This window comes from Suricata suricatta, chromosome 4 (assembly GCF_006229205.1).
Source record: "Suricata suricatta isolate VVHF042 chromosome 4, meerkat_22Aug2017_6uvM2_HiC, whole genome shotgun sequence".
NCBI lineage: Eukaryota > Metazoa > Chordata > Mammalia > Carnivora > Herpestidae > Suricata > Suricata suricatta.
Window position 1 is genome coordinate 93463443 of NC_043703.1, and position 21276 is coordinate 93484718.

Consider the following 21276-nt stretch of genomic DNA (forward strand, 5'->3'; position numbering starts at 1 on the left):
ATTAATTTTAATAATATATTTGGCTAGTTATATCCAAACTATGTATCATTATAATGTATGGCACCAGCCCCCGTTCAGGGGCTCCATAACGCTATGTTTTGGACAGCTCAGCTCTAGATGATGAGCTGCTGTAAGGGCTGTGACCTGAGGCCCGTGTGGGTTGTTACCAGTCAGGGACAAGTATAGAAATTAAACATAAGCATTTTAAATATTTTATAGCTATTTGATAGTTATTTTATGTCTATTCAGTCTAATAAGTTTGGTACTTGTATTTCATATGTCTTTTTTTTCACATTTTACTTTTCTAGTAATGTATTCTTAGAATGTCGTACAAAAGAATCGATTCGTGAAATGAAAAGGAAACCGCCTCTTCATTCTGGATAGTTTAAGGGCACTGCTGCACGCAGTCTTTCCTAAGATGCCATAGGCCTCTTGTGTCCGTGGCAGAAACGAGGCGAAGAGAAACGGGGTTATTTACTTAGTACTACTGCAGAGCAGTGCCCTCCTCCTATCTCTTTCAGAGCTGCCCCTGGAGCCCACGGCTGCAGTAGGTCAGTGGTTTTCCTGCTCAACTCTAGGATCACCCACGAACTTCTAAAAAACAGCAGTGTCCAGGCCCATCTCCAGACCAGTTAAATCACAATCTCTTGGGAGGGGGCCTGTGTGTCATGGAGTTTAAAGAGCTCTCCAGGCACTTATATTATGCAGCCAGTGTTTATTGTGTGGATCCTTCACTGCAGAAAAAAAAAAAAAAACTTTGCTGTTTTTCCATTTGGGAAGAATCACTAATCTGGGTAGGGGGTTTTCTGTGTTTTCTGTTCACTGTCTGTAACAGTGAAAAGAGGACTTTCCAGTTAAATATGTAAGATTGAACATTCACTCCTAGGACCTCACTAAAATTAGAGGAATAAAAAGGTATAAGGGGAGGCACCCGGTGGCTCTCAGTCAGTAGAGTGTCCGACTCTTGATTTAGGCTCAGGTCATGCATGATCCTGGGGTCGTAGGATTGAGCCCCACATGGAGAGAAGATTCTCTCTCTCCCTGTCTCAGCCTCACCCCTGCTCGCTTGTGCACGTGCTCTTTCTCTCAAATAATAATAATAATAAAGGTATAAGGCATAAACCCATAAGTAGAAAGCAAATGAGCGACAGAAGTAAACCTGATTGATCAACTGGTTTTCAGTAGAAGCAGGTAGCTAGAAATTAACAGAATGGAGTAAACTTATGTAAATGTCTGCAAAATAAGCAGATATTCAAAATAAGCAAAGCAATCTCTAGTGCTGGCTCAGAAATGAGAGGAACCAGCTAGCTCAGAAGGGAAGGGTGAAGTATGAAGCTGAACACAGGAATGTTTGAAAGTCTCAAACTCAAATACCCAAAGTATCTTTGGGACTCACACATGCCCTCCTTTACCCGGAGCAGTCAGGAGACTACTGCTCTTTTTTTACACCGGATAAAGCTAGAGTTTATAGTTTGAAGAAATTTCATCCAGGAGGTCCAGTCAGAGCTGAAGTGGAGTATCTTTTGAAAATGACACCACGGGGCGCCTGGGTGGCTCAGTCGGTTAGCGTCCAGCTTAGGCTCAGGTCATGATCTCATGGTTTGTGGGTTATAGCCCCGCGTCAGGCTCTGTGCTGACAGCTCAGGGCCTGGAGCCTATTTCGGATTCTGTATCTCCCTCTCTCTCTGACCCTCCCCCCTGCTTACACTGTCTCTCTCTGTCTCTCAAAAATAAAAAATAAAATAAAATAAATAAAAAGAAAAAAAAAAGAAAAGAAGGACAGCTTTTTAAAAATAAGGACCAAGCAAAAGTCTGAGTGTTGTGGTTAAAACCCTACCATTCTACCATTCTCCTGGCCCTGTTCTCAGAACAGGGCAGTCAGGTGCCCATGCCCCAGAGAGGAAATTGGAGGACATTTCTCCAGGATAAGTAGCCAGGACACAAAACTTAACATTTCCTGACATTTGTGGATTTCCTAATAAAAAAAACTCACTGCCTCCTCACCTTGTAGGAAAAGCCAATCATCTGACAAGTACCTAACCCAACCTCCTGCACCACCTCGTAGATGGAGCTTCTGATCAGCGTGTCAGTGGCCTCATCAGCTGTGGTAGACGGCTGGGACTCATCAGACAAAATAGAAAATAGACACCTAAAGATTTAAGGAGGAAAAAAGAAAGAGAACAGATAAAAACATTTAAAGTGTTAAAAAGGGAAGAAAACATTTGAAAATTTGTATCCTCTGAGAAATGAGATATTCATGCATGAAGCTAGAATAGGATGTTGTTAAAAAGAACATTCAGAGAATAAGAAAAAACGGTCTTGGAAATTAAAGCTATGATAGGAAACGTTCTAACAGCAGTAGAAGTGTTGCAAAGTGATACCAAAGAAATCTTCCAGAGAGTAGAAAAGGAAAAATGTAATACAGAAAAGAAAATATATATAATCAGATGAATCTAAGAGGTCTGCTGTCTACAAAAGTAGGAGGGAGGACAGGGGCAGTGAGAAGGACATGGAAAGGACACATGAATGTAAAAAGGGCCCAGGCTAAGGATAAAAAGAAGAAACTACAACTTCTCATAAGATAAAAACAGGTCACGTAACAGGAGACCAGGAATTGCTGTGATTGTGGACTTTTCAGTGACCACATAGAAGCTAGTAGAAGAGTGGAGTAAAGCCCTCAAAATTCTGAGGGTAAACTAGTCCCAATCTAGGATTTTACCAACCAATAGCAATATGGACAGGTTATTCAGAAATGAGGAAAATACCTTAGAAACAGCTAAAAAATATAAAGTAATTTTCCATGAATCCCTGGGAGTGGAAACGAAGATAGAAGGGAGTGGCAGGCGGTGCTACTGTTTGTTAGAAGCCTGTACTTGGAAACTACAGGCGTACCTCGTTTTAGTGCACTTGGCTTTATTGTGCTTTGCGGATACTGCGTGTTTGAGTCTGAAGGCTTGAGGCAGCCCTCTGTCGAGCCTGTCTGTCCGCACCATTTCTCTAACAGTATTTGCCCACTTCATGTCTCTGGGCTACATTTTGGTAATTCTTGCAATATTTCAAGCTTTTTCATTATTATTATATTTGTTACGGTGATCTGTGATCAGTGATTACAACTTACTGAGAGCTGGTTAGGATTTTTTAGCAATAAAGTACTTTTGAATAAGGTATGTGCATTGATTTTTTAGACATTCTGCTGTTGCACACTTAATAGATGACAGAGTAGTGCTAACTTAACTTTTCTGTGTACTGAGAAACCAGAAAATTCACTGGACTTGCTTTATTTCAATACTGACTTTATTGCATAGCCTGGAACCAAACCCACAGTATCTCCAAGGCGTGTCTATATAAATGTATGAATTAGGTAAAAATGAAAAGCAGCTTAAAAATAAAGAAATGAGGGGGCTCCTGGATGACTCAGTCAGTTAAACGTGTGACTTCAGCTCAACTCATGATCTCCCAGTTCGTGGGTTCGAGCCCCATGTCAGACTCCATGCTGACAGCTCAGAGCCTGGAGCCTGCTTTGGATTCTGTGTCTCCCTCTCTCTCTGCCCCTCCCCCGCTGGCACTCTGTCTCTCTCTCAAAAAATAAACATTTAAAAAAAGGTTTTTTTCATAAAGAAATGAGGAGGAAATGGAGCTAGAAGCAACCCCTCAGATGTTGAAGAGTACATCTCCAAAGATGTTGGAGTGAGTCAACAAGGATGTGGCAGGGATCAGCCTCATATTTAACATGACTATGAGTGAAGAACAGAATCTTAAAGTAAAAATAAATAAATAAGTAAATGATAAGGCATGTTAAGTTCAAATAGTGTAAACCTCAAAACAAAGAGAAGGAGGGAAAATGTTCTGATAGAGTTTAATGAGATTTAAAGGTTTTAAATCTAATCCATCTAATAGATTGTACCAGAATATATATACCACCTACGATACCAACTCCTATACACCTAGAAGTATGCTTGTAATAAAGAATAATCTGAAAGTGCACTTTATGATTTCATAGGCATAAATTCTCTATGTTAGCATCATCATTAGTCCAAGAGCCCTTTCTGTAAGAAACTAGAATGAAGATATATGAAGTTTATTTTTTACTGTTGTCTTAACCCTAGTCAACGTCTTGAAAATCCAACTATTTATCACAAAGAGTACTAGTCACAGTTAATGGGAGAATCAGATCTAATGCTTCTCACCACTGTAAGAAAAAACATCCCAGCAGATTGTAAACTGTGAAGAGTAATGCATAAGGAGATCATAAACATGAACAACAACAAAAAAAAAAATTCAGGGGAAAAAAGTACCATGCTCATTAAACGGCAAAATAGAAAGAATTTTTAAAACATTTCTACTGTCCTTTTGTGACAAAACCACTTGAATTTTAAGTTTACGTTTTTCCATTACTCCTAATGTTCACTTTGAGGTTATTGAATGAGACAGTGTGACCATCGGTGTTAGAATCGTATAATAACTTGTAAAGTGAGGTAATCTACTTTTGATTTTTTTTAAAGGAACAGAAATAAAGAAGCCAAGTTGCATATTTTTGTTTTTGTTTTGTTAATTCCTGCAATATCATAGCGTTTCTGTTACTCTATTATGTCCAGCCTTTTCCAGGATTAAGAATTGGGAAGTTGAAAGACACCTTTTCATTAATGTCTAAGTGTTCTTTTTCTTTTCCCCTATTTTCTTTTCTACTCAAACTGCTTCTTCAAAATCATGGATAAAATTCAATACATTGCAGAATAGGAAGGGAAGATACTGAATTTTTACAAGTGGTTTATATTCCAGATGAGATGAACAGTTGTTAAAGTCAGGAAGATTAGTTCAAAGGTTTTTGAACTAATTTTAATGTGTTACACAAATGTCCTGATTTCAACTTTGGAGTAGTTGAATCCAGATATGTTTCAACAATACAGAACATATCTCCCTTTGTAATACTTGAGCCAGTGCCTGAATTATTTGCAGTAAGGAGACTGAATCAGTGTCCTAATGAAATTAGGTTGATGCATGGGAAAAAGAAACCAGAGTTTGAGAGGGTTTGCTTTCTTTCCCATGAGATCTGAGTATTTTGTCTGAAAGGAAGTGGCCAGTGAGGACTAGCCTGACTAGTGTCGCTGTGAGTGTCACGAAAGGGCCAGAGACCATACCACCACCGGCATTGTTTGCCTCATCGCTTTAGTGGGCAGTGGAGGACAGATTCCTGACCCACATCACCGAAATGAAATTCTAACGAGAAGGGCAGGGTGTATGGGAGCTGCCTGTTTTGTTCAGACACACCATCTAACATAGTTTTCTCTTCTTCCTATTTTGTCTTTAGATCTTATAATCAATGGATAAAGTGGGGAAGATGTGGAATAACTTCAAATACAGGTGTCAGAATCTCTTCAGTCATGAGGGAGGGAGCCGCAGTGACAGTATGGACATGAACTCCAACAGGTATCTGTCTGTTAAAGAGAGAAACATCAGTATAGGAGACTCAGCTCCTCAGCAACAAAGCAGTCCCTTAAGAGAAAATGTTGCCTTACAACTGGGATTAAGCCCTTCAAAGAATTCTTCCAGGAGAAACCCTAACTGTGCCACTGAAATTCCTCAAATCGTTGAAATAAGCATTGAAAAGGATAATGATTCATGTATCACCCCAGGAACAAGACTCGCAAGAAGAGATTCCTACTCTCGTCATGCCCCATGGGGTGGGAAGAAAAAACATTCCTGTTCTACGAAGACACAGAGTTCACTGGATACCGATAAAAAGTTTGGTAGAACTCGAAGTGGACTTCAAAGGAGAGAGAGACGGTACGGCGTGAGCTCGGTGCATGACATGGACAGCGTGTCCAGCAGGACTGTGGGAAGTCGCTCTCTGAGACAGAGGTTGCAGGATACTGTGGGCTTGTGTTTTCCCATGAGAACTTACAGCAAGCAGTCAAAACCCCTCTTCTCTAATAAAAGAAAAATACACCTTTCAGAATTAATGCTTGAGAAATGCCCTTTTCCTGCCGGCTCAGATTTAGCCCAAAAGTGGCATCTGATTAAACAGCATACAGCCCCTGTGAGCCCGCACTCAACATTTTTTGATACCTTTGATCCATCCTTAGTTTCCACTGAAGATGAAGAAGATAGGCTTCGAGAGAGAAGGCGTCTTAGTATTGAAGAGGGGGTTGACCCTCCTCCCAACGCACAAATACATACATTTGAAGCCACCGCACAGGTTAATCCGTTATATAAACTGGGACCAAAGTTAGCTCCTGGAATGACTGAAGTAAGTGGGGATAGCACCGCAATTCCACAAGTTAACTGTGACCCCGAAGAGGACACTACCACCCTGTGTCTGCAGTCTCGGAGGCAGAAGCAACGTCAGGTGTCTGGAGACAGCCATGCCCACGTTAGCCGACAGGGAGCTTGGAAAGTCCACACGCAGATTGATTACATACACTGCCTCGTGCCTGATTTGCTGCAGATTACAGGCAATCCCTGTTACTGGGGAGTGATGGACCGTTACGAAGCAGAAGCCCTCCTTGAAGGAAAACCTGAAGGCACATTCTTGCTCAGGGACTCTGCGCAAGAGGACTACCTCTTCTCTGTGAGCTTCCGGCGCTACAACAGATCCCTGCACGCCCGGATTGAACAGTGGAACCACAACTTTAGTTTTGACGCCCATGATCCGTGTGTATTTCACTCCTCCACCGTAACAGGACTTTTAGAACATTACAAAGATCCCAGTTCTTGCATGTTTTTTGAACCGTTGCTTACTATCTCGCTAAACAGGACTTTCCCCTTCAGCCTGCAGTATATCTGCCGCGCAGTCATCTGTAGATGCACTACCTATGATGGAATCGATGGGCTCCCTTTACCATCAATGTTGCAGGATTTTTTGAAAGAGTATCATTATAAGCAAAAAGTTAGAGTTCGCTGGTTAGAACGAGAACCAGTGAAGGCAAAGTAAACTCTCCTGCCGCCAAAGGGCATTAAGTAGATCTGCTTTTATGTGCATCGGACAGTACACCTCTAGCAAGCACACGTATCAGTGTTAGGTTTCCTCAGTGCAGTTTGTAGTCTTAGTGTTAGTATCTGTCAGATGCCGTCTGCTGTTACTCAGATAAACGTGGTGCCTATTGAGACAACAGAGGACAGGGCTAGTACAGGTGTTCAGTAAGGCTACCAAAACACTTTGTCGACTGAGCTAACAGTTTGGTTTTTCATGACTGTAGTAATTGAGTGAGGCAACTCTGGGGCATTTGCTATGAAGAATTCTATTTCTTACTGAAGAACAAATTATTACTATTGGATGAGTATTTCGACAGTGTGACTAATGTTTGAAACTGTTATATTTTCTAAGAATTTTTCTATAACCTTCCAAAAGTAGTGATGTTTGTAGTTACTATAAATCAAGCTTTGGAAGTCCAAAAAATAAAGACTGCCTTCCTTTGAGAGAAAAAAAAATGCAATTTTCTGGCCACAAGGGCAGAGTGCAGTTCACTTAAGTGTTGATGTAGTTTATAGTCAGTCCCCTGTCTCTTCTGCAAAAGGTACTGTTAAATAAACCAGGTTTTCTAAACGGTTCTTGGAATTTCAGGCTTACAAAGTTGGTAGTAGAATTTTATTTAAAAGCCTTAGGTATTAATTTTTTTTTAATGAGTGCTTTAACTTAAAACACATTGGGAATAGCTGCAATGTAGTCCTGTGTGTGATTTTTTTTTAATACGCCCATTCTAATCATTCATTAGTTAAAGTTGGATCTTTCTCTGCCCATGATGAGTTTGTGAACCATGAAGAAAATGAGACTAGAAGATGCCCAACTGAGTCAGATAACAGTAACTACAGTGGTTGCTGATGTTGAGATTATTGTTAAACTGTAATGAACAATTTGGATGGCAGTATTCATCTCTTTGTTGTAAACTCTCGTAGCTGAATTGCTTAAGTACAACTTATAGAATCTCAGCGCAGTTAATTTCTAATGGAAAATCTGAAACATTGCAGATTTAAAAGGTACTCTATACCACCATTGTATCTGTAAATAACTTAGCACCTTTTTGTCACTTAGAATAGTATGCAATACTACTTGAGTGAGCTATTTTGGAAGTAATACCAAGTTCTAGTGTTTGCTTCTTAGTATTGAACTGAATTTACAGTTCTGTCCTAGACATTTTGCACTAGTCGAATCATTCTTGTGTCTTTCTGTTAATGTGCTCTGTACCACTGGTGAGTGCTCCTTGGTTTCCGTACCTGCTGCTACAGAAAGTTCTTTTACATCCTGATGGCTATTGCCAAGGCTACAAAAAGAAAATCTGTATTTGTATGCGACACTAACCCTTTGACTGCTAATATACGTTTCTGCTTGCTGTGCCTTGTTATGGCTGCTTTTTTGTGCTAATAAAGTATGTTTGGTGTTCTCTTTGTATATCTGCTGTTTTATACATTTGCAACAATTTCTCTTATAAACGGAATGGTATTGGGGTTTTTAAACAAGCATTACCCGACAACCTACTATAGTTAACGCAGAATTACTGTACAGTCTGATATTGACTTGTTCTGAGTAAGCAGACTCTAAATTTAATGCTATTTATCTTTCCAGTCATCATCACATATACTGTGGAACAGTATCTATAGTTACTGCACATTACTGTACAGTTTAGATTATAACACAAAATGAACAGAAATATCGACTAACCTATTGATTTCTCTGCTTGTAAATGAAAGATTGAAACTATCAATGACGTGTTATAATAAGTGAAGCTCTTTAGCCTCCCACTGCATCAGAAGCAAGTTAAACAAGTCTTGTGAACTAAGAACATATCAGCACCATTTATTGGTTTGGGGACCATTTTTATTAATCATAAATGCCCAAAATGTAGAACTTTAACCAAAGACTTGTCCGTTTTTAAAGCAAAATGGGGATTAACGGGACTTAAAATTCCTGTTATTTCTAATAGAAGTCCCTAAAGAACATATACCAAAGTGTTCGAGAACGTCATCCAAACCTACTTTAAAGCATTATGTGCAATTAAGTTGTTATGACATAATTATATTGCCTAACTGTTGGGTCCGTTTTCTTGAGCTTATAATGTATCTGGAAAATAATATCTTGGGGGAGAAAAAGTCCTTACTGATTATTGGAGAAAGATTATATATGCAAGCAAGATCTTGTTTTAAAGAGGAAACTTGAAACTCCAAGAAAACACTTGATGTTTTATATGCTTGTAGCAAATTGATGTTCTAATTGTAGTTTTATAGAAAATATTAATGCTTTTATGTATTTCAGAACTTTCATATGTTAAATGGAAATTGTTTTAAATGTGTAAATATTTGAGTTTTATGTGAGCATGTATACACTGTGCTAAAAGTCACATGTTCCAGTTTCTGTGTAACATTAATATGCAAACTTTGGTTTAAAATTTTTTTCTTAAAAAATTAGTGGCTTACATTTTAAAAAAGAAAAATCACCAGCATGAAATTGCACCTTAGTCTATATTCACTGTGTCTCTTTCTGAATCCCACTGTAGCCTGTCAACTAAATTTTTGTTTTCATGGTCTTTTTGAAGTGCATTTTAATACAAAACAGGAAATTCTTTAGAAGTTTGGACGCATCTTCATAGTAAAGTAATTAACCCAAGGAAAGATTGGTCTGATTCCTGTCCATTCTCATTCATCCATCCATCCATTCATTCTCTCTGTGTATGCATATACATATACACACGCACACACGGATTATATACACATGCGCATATACATTTACAATGTTAATATTTCTTTAAATAATAATATTGCTATCTGATTTTTAAATCATTTAGAGGCCTTATTCATGTACATGTATATATATGTGTGTGTATACACACATACACGGTGTCCTTATACCATTCAAATTTGATTATCCACACCTAAAGTTTAGTCTTGCTGATACAGTCTTATTTGTAATACAGTCCTCTTACAACGAGAAAGCACGCATCAGTTATTTTCTGGCTAAACACAGTAAAAAATTGTTGAAGAAGCAACAGCTTGGCTTAAATACAGTTATTAAGAGTCATTATTAAATTTCTATTTGTTCAACAAAACTTGAGCCCAAATAATCATACTCCACAAACTGCTCTGTGTTCTTACGATCCATTGGAATGCTTATATAAGATTTATAATGGCTTGAGCCATAAAAATTGAACCTTGAATTCTATGCTTCACTTTAACAAAATTCAGAGTTTATGAACCTTTTTACTCGACGTTTTCATCTGGTTGCTATTCATTTTTATCCCAATCTTCCTTTGCTCCCTGGCACTAAACACTAGTTTGGTAACTTTTATTGAGATTTGTCTTAGATCTTTTATTTTTGTAGCAAAGAAAGCTATAAAGTTGCTTTTTGGTAGAGGCACAGAGGCTGTGAGTGAGTCAGCTCTCTCCTAGGAAAGAGGCAGAGCCTGTCTCCACCTCTGGGAGTGTGTTAACACAAACTCACACCAGTTTCTCCACTTACTCTGTAGCCCAACACATGCACTTTACCGAGATGAAATTAGATAAAAATGCAAAGGTCTGACTTCAAGGTGAAAAACCATCTCTAAAGGGGACAATATGATATGTCATGCATAAACACTGTATATCTATGAGACTCGGGCTTTGTTTCTTATTTTTGCCACAGCCGATACTGAACATAGACTTTTTAAATGTGGTATGTTCTAAGGAGATTTGGGGTTGGAATTTTTGTGGAAGGTGCCTGGTTGTTGGGGTTTTTTTGAGGGGGGTGGGATGGAGGAGTTGGCCATTGCAAAGTATGGATCAGTTGGAGCAACTGTTTTTATGCCCAGGAAGCTTGATTCAATATTTAGATTCTTTTTGGCCAGTCATTCAACAATTATTTATTGAAGACTCACGTGCCAGTCACCATTTTAGGTGATGGTTATACATTGGGGTACAAGACAAAGCTGTAGGATCACTGGGGAATAGTGACCTTGGATGATGAGAAGAAAATAACCAAGGTCAAAGAAAAAGAGCATTTTGATGGAAGGAACAGTGAAACTAAAAGTCTTGAAGCCAGAATGAGCTTCTATGATGAGAAAGAGAATGGCCATAAGACTGGAGTCCAGCGAGTATGGTGGGGAATGGCAGATGATAAGGTAAAGACTGGCAAGGGCCAGACTGCATCAGACTGTGAGTCCATTGAAAGGGATTTATATTTTATTCTGAACGTGATGGTAAGCCTTTGGAGGATTTTAAGCAATGGAGTGATGTGGTCTGCTTTCTGTTTCTCCAATAGATAGATTGAGAACAGGCTATAGTGGGGTAAAATAAAGACTATCACAGTCATCTAGGTGAGAGATGGTGGGAGTCTGGACTGGGGTAGTAGTTGTAGGGAGAAATCAGATAGAGATGTCTCTTTTGGTGGTAAAGCTGACAATCTGGTGATGGATCAGATGGGAAGAAGGAAGAAAGAATGATTTTGAGCAAAGGTCGTGTTGCCATTAGTTGAGATTTGAGAAAATCAGTGGAGGAGCAAAATGGTGTACATTGAATTCTGCCTCGGATACATTGAGTTTTGTGATTTCTGTTAATCACCCCAACAGAGACACTGAGCAGGCAGTTGTATATATGAATGTAGAACTAGGGGAAGAAATAAGGGGCGGGGGGGGAGTCGCTATATGGATAGTATTTCAAACCATAGAACAGGATGGAAACAGCTAGGAATTTTGCATGGGACTAAGTATTTCTTTGGGGAGGGTAATTATGGTGACGTTTATCTTAATTTGTCAATTCAAAATTATCATTAGATTCTTTGAAAACCTAAAGGATTTGGTAGAGATAGAGGATTTCACCTTTCAGAGAATTTTTACATACTGAAGTCCTAAACCTTGAACTCAGTTTTAAAGTTTTATTCCTGTCAAGTTGGGCTGTCATGCTTCTCATGCTAGATTAGCTTGTGTATCTTTTTTAGTATAGATTTTTATGTGAGTATTGCAAGTTCATTATGCAATATCTAGGAAGGACTGAAGATTGTAAAGATACCCTCAAAATTTAAAAACAGCCCATGGTGTCATTATCTCTATCATTTCCCATCACAAGCCCTGACCCTACCCCCTCCTAACTCCTGTTTTTGTATTCTTCCAAGAGGCAACTGCTGTCAGCATTTATTATATACCCTTCCACTCTTTTTTCATGAGTTCTTACGTCGAAAGGTTTGGAAGTTTGTAAGATACAGATAAGTGATAACATACAGAAAGAGGAAGACAGCTGTAGTGCTTGAGTTATTTTGAGAAGGGCACACAGATTCTACCCCTTATTTGAAACAGCAGGAACCTTCGATCTTCTTAGATCCCTTCCAACTCTTGAGTCAGATCATTAACTGGGTTAGAGTAACTGACATTGCAAAAGCCCAGTCACTGATGGTTTCTTGAAATAAAATTTCAATAGGAGAACCTGCACCACACGGAACTTCTAAACTAGTGGGGACACAGACAAATACAGAAATGTGTAATGACGACAATATATGGAAATAGACCAAGCAAAAAGTAATTTTTAAAAAATTACATGCTTGACAAGGAAAAACAGAAATGATCCAAGTGGAGGCAGGGTGATTTGGTGTCTTAGTTCTGTTTCATCACAAGAATGTCTAATAATTGGACTTAGCAGATGGTGGTGGAGAAGCCAGGTCTGGAAGTGTGGTTATGACTAGCAACTGATGAAGGGCAGGACTGAAGGAGAAGAACCTGTTGTTTGTGGCATTTGAATGTGCCAGACTGAAGAGTCTGAATTTATCTAGGTTCTTAAACAAGATAGTATTAGAAATTATGCCAGCAGCTGTACGAAGGATTATAACCGGGAGAGACTAGAGACAGGAAGCCCTGTGAAATTTGCCTAGATCAGATTTCTAGCACTAGAATTAAACCGAGGAGTACATCTGAAGCTGCAAGAGAAGAAAATAGCACAGTTGGGGGTAAAGAAAGGCAAGCAATTTGCTTGCCTAAGAGATTTTTGAGTTAAATTTGTCATACTTTCTCCAAATTCATGCAAATCATAAGGAAGCCAAGCATGTATCTCCCATTTAATATAATCCACATCCTATCTGTTTTTAAATATAGCAAAATATAGATAGTGTATTTTTGAAAGGCAGATTTCTTAATGCAAAAAACGAATAAATGTTTGATCAAATAAGGAAACTTTATCACTCCTAGATATACTTTCACAGAGAAAATGGGAAAATTAAGTAAAATCTAAAGGAACATCAAAGGTTTCTTTCTCACGTGACAGAAGCACTGTGAAAGCATGGCAAAGAAGATTGAAGAGGGAGTTCATGAATTTAACCCCCCAAACGCTATCGTGACTGACGTAGTTTCTCTCATTAATTTTAGTAAGTGAAAACTGCATTGAATTTTTATTTAATACTCAAGGTTACATTTAGAAATGTATAATATTACTACCTGACATTTCTTGCTCTCGGTGTTTACTCATCCCTTTCTAAACTGGAAACCTAAGATTTTAGGGTATTTTGTTAACTTCAGGGAAATTCATCATTACACTAAATGGCTTACTCTTTCTCTTCTGTTTTAAAGTACATACAATTAAGCACTTCATCCTACCTCTTATTACTTCTGTTTTTAGGGTGAGTTATTTTAAATGTATAGGGCTATTTTTTAAACCCCTTAATATACTTTCAAAATTGAACTGTAATAACTGAAAACTTTGCCATGGAATTTTATAAATATTTTGTAGGTGCAATTGAGACACTATTGAACTTTAACATCTCAGGAATAGAGAAATGGTATGGTAGTTCCAACACTGGATGATATAAATTTGTAAATCGTATCTTTAAAACACTGTCTTAACAGCAATTTCTTTCTGAATGATGACAATAGGATTGGATGGCCAAAATTGATTTCTAAAATTTGGCTGTGCTAAATTTAATATCCAACAGTCAGCCTGAGAGGCAGTAAAGTTTATTGGTGACATGAACAAAAATAAATGGAAGGGTCTACATCTGATCTGTAAACACTTGTGTCAGAAGCTGGGTTGAGGAAAAGCAGCCAGAATAGCTTCCGGGCCCAGCAACCCATATATAACCTGATTCAGCAGATGGATTATTTGTAAGATTTACCTGAGCTGCCTGTGTCTAATCCTCTATGTGTCTTTGATACCTGACCTAGAGGGGTTAAATAACTTGTCCAAGGTCACAGAGAGTGAATGTCAGAGCTAGATTTAAACACAGGTCTAAGGCCAGAACCTAAGCCCTTTTCCACGATACCTTTTGGATTCTAATATTGTTAGCCGTATTGATGGTTCTTCTAACACTGTCATTTTTTATTGATATCTCAAGAGGACAATAGGTTTTCAACAATTAATAAAAACATTATAAACCATTGACAAAGTGTTGAAAGAACAGGCCAAAAAGAAAGAGTCTCCTTATTCATATTCTACAGTTCATTACCTGGGGAGTGCCCCTGACTATTTCCTCAACTTTTTCCAGCCCTTCTCTGCCCCTTGCTCACCACTCTCCTGGCCACACGGCTCCAACACTTTCCCACCTCAGGGCCTTTGCACATGGTGCTCCCTCCTGAAATTCTCGTCTCCCCATGCTTCCACATAGCAAGATAGATTGTTTTTATTCTTTACCCCTAAGCTTAAATGCCACCCCTTCAGAGAGACCTGATCACGCCATTTAAAGATTTCCTTCCTATCGTTCTCTGTCTCTGCCTTGCTTTTGTTTTCTTCATAGTCTTTATTACAAAAACTTGCGTATATTTTACTTGAGTTTTTGGGTTTTGATTCTCGCTCTTGAGAAACTCAGAACAGAGACCATGTCTATTTTGTTTGCTATTTTCTCTTCAGTGCCTAGCAGAGTGCTTAACACAGGGTAGATACTTAATATTTGCTAAATGAGGGAATGAATTAACAATCCACTTATATTTATTTCTCCACTTTATTGACAGAAATATCATGAAAACCTTATTGCATGTCCTTCTAGATTACTAGGTACTAGATTGTTCTTCCTATTTTCATAGTCTTTTAAGTTATTTTGTAATATGAGACATTAATCTGACATGAATTGTTCTTTGTGAGCCCATGCTGGTTTCTGGAGATTACCACTTTCTTTCCTAAATTCTCACAGGCCCTACCTTTAATAATCCATCCCAGAATGTTGCCCAGGATTATGTCAAGTTCATTGGTCTGCAGTTTGTGGATCCACCTGCTTCCCCTTTTTTAAAGATCGGAATCTGGCCTTCCAGTGCACCTTCCCTTTTCTGCAACACCTCTGATGACTCAGCCTTCAGAGCCCTTATTTGGAGATTCTTAGTTCTCAGGGGATAAAATTAACCTACGCCAGGATATTTGAACATATTTGTATTAACTGGGTTTTCTCCTAAAATCACCCATTTAGACGATGCCCTCTTGCCAGCATTTCTTCTGCCTTTTTCAGAAAAGGTAAAGTGTAACAGCAGTCGGATAACGTGCTTTCCCATCATCCATTAACATCATACCACTGACTGTTTCTTTATCATCTACTTATCTCATACATTACTAAAGCTGGGTGTGTGTGTGTGTGTGTGCGCGCGCGCGTGTGCACGTGCCTAAATCAAAATACTTTCCTAGTAGTAGATTGGATATCTTCCTCAATGCATTTGGATCATCTTTAAATATGTCACAGCTGTGTAGCAAAAACAGGTGACTCTCAAATAATTCCTCTTGAAAAGCTTGCTCTTTAAGATGAAGTACCCCACTGTAGTAAATGCTAAATGCAGCTAGATATTTAAAGGAATGAAGAGTAAGATCTTTCACTAAAAGAGAAGGTTGGAAATACACCAAATCTGAAACTTTAAAAAGTTGTTTCAGAGTATAATACAAATAATATAGATACAAAAAATATAGATGAGACCCCAGGAGTAATAAAATAAGTAGACACTATTCTATTTTTTTCTTTCACCTGTTTCCCTAATCTCGTTTTCTTACTTAGTGTCCACATCATCTTCCTCCTATATATGTTCAGATTTTTTTAAAGCGTGCATAGTCCTTTTTTTTTCTTTTTCAGTCTTTTGGGTAGCTTTTAGTGAGTTCCGATACAAAGAAGGTATATATATAAAATAACTACAAAAGGTAAACGTGCTTTTATACTAACACCTTAAAGCTATTTAGAACTTCAGTAAGGCCACAAAAAAAAATGCTGCTTTGGAAATGGAGAAAGTTTCTAAGTATGGTATGATGTTTTCACATAGATCGTGGTTAGAGTCTGAGTTCACTGAACCAAACCCCTACTGGACTGATTAATGTACGATTACTAATCCTTCAGTCCTTGTTAATTGAGTGAAGAGATTCAAGGGGGCTTAAAAGCTCATGTTTGGATGAAATACAGAGACTGTTCTCTCATGGTTTGGACCCAAAGCTGTCCATCCAAGTAGCTTTAAAAAAGACAAGGCAATAGCCATCTCACGGTCTTGCTGTGATGAATGGGGAGACCCATGAATGAGACCCAGAAAAAATGGGTGTGGGAAACACTAAGGCAATCATGGAGTTGGATGAAACTCTATGTGAAAATATAGACCCCATTTACATGATACGGAGAGTCATTAAAAAAAAAAGGAGAAGGAGAACAATGCCCTTGAGGAATACTTTATGAGGTCTGATGAGATGATTAGGGAGTTGGCATGTGGTGGTGTTGGAAGACGTGAGTTCGGATTCAGAAGCTACCGCTCCTGTCATCTTGCTCAAATCACAATTCTCTCTTGGCCTTTGCTTCTTGTCATGAACAAAATACTGTGGCTTTCTTGAAGGGAATTCTTTATACAGCAGTTTTCTCCTAAAGAACTAAAATTTATTTCATAGCTGTGTAGCTGTTGTCAGACTGCCCGGGGTGTGCCTCAACTCAGCTACCTACTAACAAGTAAACTTAACCTCTCAGGCATGGTTTCTTCACCTACCTCATCCTGGTGTGGAAATGCTGCATTGAATAGTCCTTGAGACGTGCATAGCACAGTGCTTGGCACATAATATGTGCTCAATAAATTTTGTGGTTGTTTCCTCCATCCTTACATCCATCATTAAGATCCCATTAATAGAAATGCAGCACTGAAATCTAGAGCTCCTTACCAAAATTGGTCTGCCTTTTTTCTGCTGTAAGCATGGCTAAAATATAAATTCAAGCCAGTAGTTCTCCTATATGCCGTTGGCTAAATGTGTGGTTTTATTGAAGAATGTAGTCAAAATGTTGAAACATGATCTCTAAATACTCATGGGGAAGAAAATCTATAAAACTTCTTGCATTAAAAAAAAGTCTTGCATAGAAAATTACTGGGAAGCAGATAGAGTAAAGCCAACCATGAGTCTATTCAGACTTTATTTCATAAGATGTTTCAGTCTTCCATAAAGCAAAAGAATTTATCCTTGAAATTAATAGAAGTGTAGTTATTATAAGTTTCGTTCATATTTTTATGTCCTGGTAGAAATGTGGCAGTAGACATAGAAGAGTCTCATTAATTCTTTTTCTCCAAATGCACCATTCTGTTTTATAACCTTGGCTATGGGTCATGGACACACACACACACACACACACACACACACACACGGCATGGGGCATGTCTCCAGTATGCCATAAGACCTGTAGTAGCCATCTTGTACCAATATAAATGATCACAACTGTGTCACCTGTACGAAATCCGCAGTGTCATCAACTGCTGCCTGACACTTTGAAAACCAAGGTGGTTCCTTTCATTATCGAGATTTCTGGAAAAACTGCATAGTGTCCCCTTCAGCTAATCTGTCTGGGACCTCCCCATTGTACATATGGAATCATTGCTAGTTGTTACTGTGGGGCTCACTACTTGGCTCATGGCAGGTACTCAGTAAATATTTGTGAAAGAATGAGTTAATTTTCAAAAGCAACTTAAGTATCTATTGTGCACATATTTTAATAGTGCAAAACATGGTCTTCTCTCCTAAAATTTTATTCTCTTCGATTTGAAAGAATTGAAGAACAAGATGGCATCGTGTGACTTCTTGTTTTACCTTGCCTCATGTCAAAAACCTTAATAAAAAGTCACTGTGCTTTATTCTAACTGTATGACTAAATTAGCTGGCTGCTGTATAGTTAAAAGTCTCCAACTTCATTAACTTTGAAATTGAGATGCAACCTTTTTAGGTCTTATTGCATCATTCTGCTGGTTACAAACACTCTTTCAACCATAAAGAGACCACCTTCACATCTTCTGATTCTAAAAATGCTGGACGTTTAGAAGATGCCAGTTTTGCTTTGAAGTTGATGTGCCTGCCATTTGTTGAGAAGTGGGGCTCATATGACCTCTAGTGTGTCTGTAAAAGGAGGGAAGTGCTGCCACCTAATTAACATAGAGTTTTTTCCTTAAAAAGAGAATGGGACGGAGGTGAAAGACCACAGAGCTGTCCCTCCTGAATGTTTCTGGGTACGCCTGATGGACATCCAGAAAGGTGCTTTCATTCTCTTAAGGCAGGATCTTGTCCTTGGGACCCACACTGGATCGCTTTTTACTGGAATGTTCTGTGAACTATATTACACTTTCGAGGAATGTCGCTGAAAAGCATAATTCAGATCAAGCCAAAGAAAGCAGTATTTTGATCTTAATGGTCTGTGACTCTCGGTGCCCATCTTGTGCTTGCGTCCTGGCCTGTGCAGTGGCATGTGTGATGTGTGCTATTCAGTGCAGGGGCACATACTCCCCCCAGGCCTGTCAGGACAGGCGGAAGGTCAAGGTGAACGGAGCGTTGCTTGAGCCCATTTCCCTAAAATCTTAGGCTCCTCTCAGTTTAGGGAAGCAATTCTCAAATTCTTTTGGTCTCCATCACACTCTCTAAAAGTATTGATGACCCCCAAAACCTTTTATTTGTTGATTTATCAATACTCACTTTTTTAGAAATTAAGACAAGTTAAAATATATATTTGCTATTCTAAAAATAATAATAAACCCATCATACATCAACATAAAATACATTTTGGGGGGGAAATAACTATGTTTTGTAGGAATATAGTGAGAAGAGAAGCATGGTTATAATATTTGAAGTCTCTTCAATATCTGGCTTAATAGAAGACAGCCAGCTGTATTTATCTGCCTCTGCATTCAATCTGTTGCAATAGTGGCTTTGGTTAAAACATATGAAAAAAATCTGGCCTCACACAGATATGTAGTTAGAAAAGGAGAGGAGGAATATAGTAGCCTTTTCAAATAACTGTGGCCATTCTTCAGTTTCATTTTCTCCCAGTATCTTTGGACATAGAGGCTACAGGGCTGAATCAAACGAGTGAGTCTTCTTATCTCTTGTTTTCAGGCCACTGGTCTGTCCTTACAAATAATAAAAATATCCTCTGAGTTTCTTTATCTTCGAATAAAATAAGAAATTCTAAAGAAACTTTTTAGATGTAATTTTTTAAATCTGAAAAGTTTCTGAAAAAATTAATTGCAAAAAGCGACAATAAAGTATACTCATTTCTTGGTGAGTTTCCAGACAGATACAAGGAAAACTTCAGGATTTCACAACAATGCATTGGGCGATAATGAGGCTATAGAAATCATGGCAGATATAAGGAAAGATAGTAGGAGTGTAGTCCAGGTGTGCAAATATGTTGAGTTAATGTCTGAAAATGCACGTATTTATGCCCTCAACCTATCACCTTAGAAAGTTCTAGAAAACACCAAACACACATTCCATTAGTTGCCAGAGCAATGTCATTATACACCACATGTCCCCTGGAAAAGTCCACTATATACTCATGATAGAATGAAAGTGAAAAAAGCAAATAATGTCCTAGTATTATTATGAAGTAGTTTTGACCTTACAGACCCCTTGAAAAAGTCTGAGAGACCCCAGGAGCTCCACACTACACTCTAGGGAGCCAACAGTTTTGAATGAGTTTAAATGATCTTAAATATGCCAAGGGTGAGGGGAGTATGCTACTTTTTCCTTGTTTGATGCATCTTGTAGAGCATAAAATTGAATCACAGAAGTTGCTCATTCTTTAAATGAAACAACTAGTGGGGGGCACGTGGGAGGCTCAGTTGGTTAAGTGTCCAACTCCTGATCTTGGCTCAAGTCATGATCTCACGGCACTGACAGTGTGGATAAAGCCTGCTTGGGATTCTCTCTCTCCCTCTCTTTCTGCCTTGTGCTCTCTCTCTCTCAAAAATAAAAAACTTAAAAAAAAAAACTTATGAAAAAAAAAATAACTAGTGGCTCCCAAGGTTACCAGTTCAGGAGCTGTGGATTGTGGATTCTGACTTGGATCCATTAACTCCTTCTACCTTCGCAGTTTGACTCCTGGACCTCATTCCAGGTGGCTAAAAGTTGCTTTGTTGCTGACTAGTAAATGAATGGACATGAATTCCCACATGTTGCTCCTCTAGACTCCTTTCCAAGTACTCATTTTCCTCCAGATAGGACACTGTAGCAGCTAGAAGTGTTTGTGTGTGACAGGAATTTAACCACTTTCTGTTTTGAACATACCTTTTAAAAGAAATTTCCTTTGGCTCAATACAAAATATATGAGTACCCACCACGCACCCAGTACTATCTAGGCACTTCAGGAAATTAAAAAGGTGCATACCCCTACCCCTCAGTTATTAATTTTTGCAGAAACTTGTGCACGAAATAAAGCATTTAAGAAAATGTTGCCGTCAACGTAGGTTATGAGCAATGAGAATAGGGATTTGGGGTTTGCAAGAAAGGTGATAAATAGAGGCAGGATGGAGGGCCTGTTTCAGGGGATTCATGATTTGGATAAAGGCACTGAAGTCGGGGAGCTGAAGCCAACCCTCAGGGATGGAAGGTCATCGGGACTATAAACATTTGCGCACACCCACACCAGCGTGGGAGAGATGGAGGGAGAGGCCTGGGGTGGTTCTTTTCTTCTTCACCTTCTACCCTCGAATTGCCTGTAGTTGCACAAGGAGGATAGAAAGTGACCCAAGAGAAATGGAGGAGGCAGCACAGGCAGGTGGGAAGGAAACTCCAGAGTTACAGTCAGCCGAAAGAGGCAGTCGGAATGAAACGGCCAAGAACATAAGGGCACCATGGTCTGTGGTAGAGGAGATGCACCAGCTGGATTCCTGTCTCCGAAAGGACCTGCTGCCCATCCAGGGGCAATGCGGCCAGCGGGCAGCTCCAGGGGCGCCCCCAGGGTTGGCCTCAGCTGCAAAGAGCCACCTTGCTGCGGGAAGCCGTCATGCTCAAGGTCATGCCCTTCTGAGGATGGTTTGCGACAAGTAACAGGCAAGGATGTTAAAGGCACAGCAATTCTATTGTTTTTATTTGTTTGTTTGTTTACTTTCTTTTTTTCTTTTTTTAATTTTCTTTTTCTTT

General features: G+C 38.9%; 1 protein-coding gene across 1 annotated transcript in view; it reads left to right on the forward strand.

Annotated features, from left to right (window-relative positions):
- SOCS5 (suppressor of cytokine signaling 5) overlaps window positions 1–9603 on the forward strand; it is a 68314-nt gene extending 58711 nt beyond the window's left edge. Inside the window, exon 2 of the mRNA XM_029937305.1 lies at window positions 5309–9603. Within this exon, the coding sequence (XP_029793165.1) occupies window positions 5321–6931 (1611 nt within the window). The 5' untranslated portion in view covers window positions 5309–5320 and the 3' untranslated portion in view covers window positions 6932–9603. The remainder of the gene's footprint in view (window positions 1–5308) is intronic.
- The last annotated feature ends 11673 nt before the right edge of the window (window positions 9604–21276 follow it).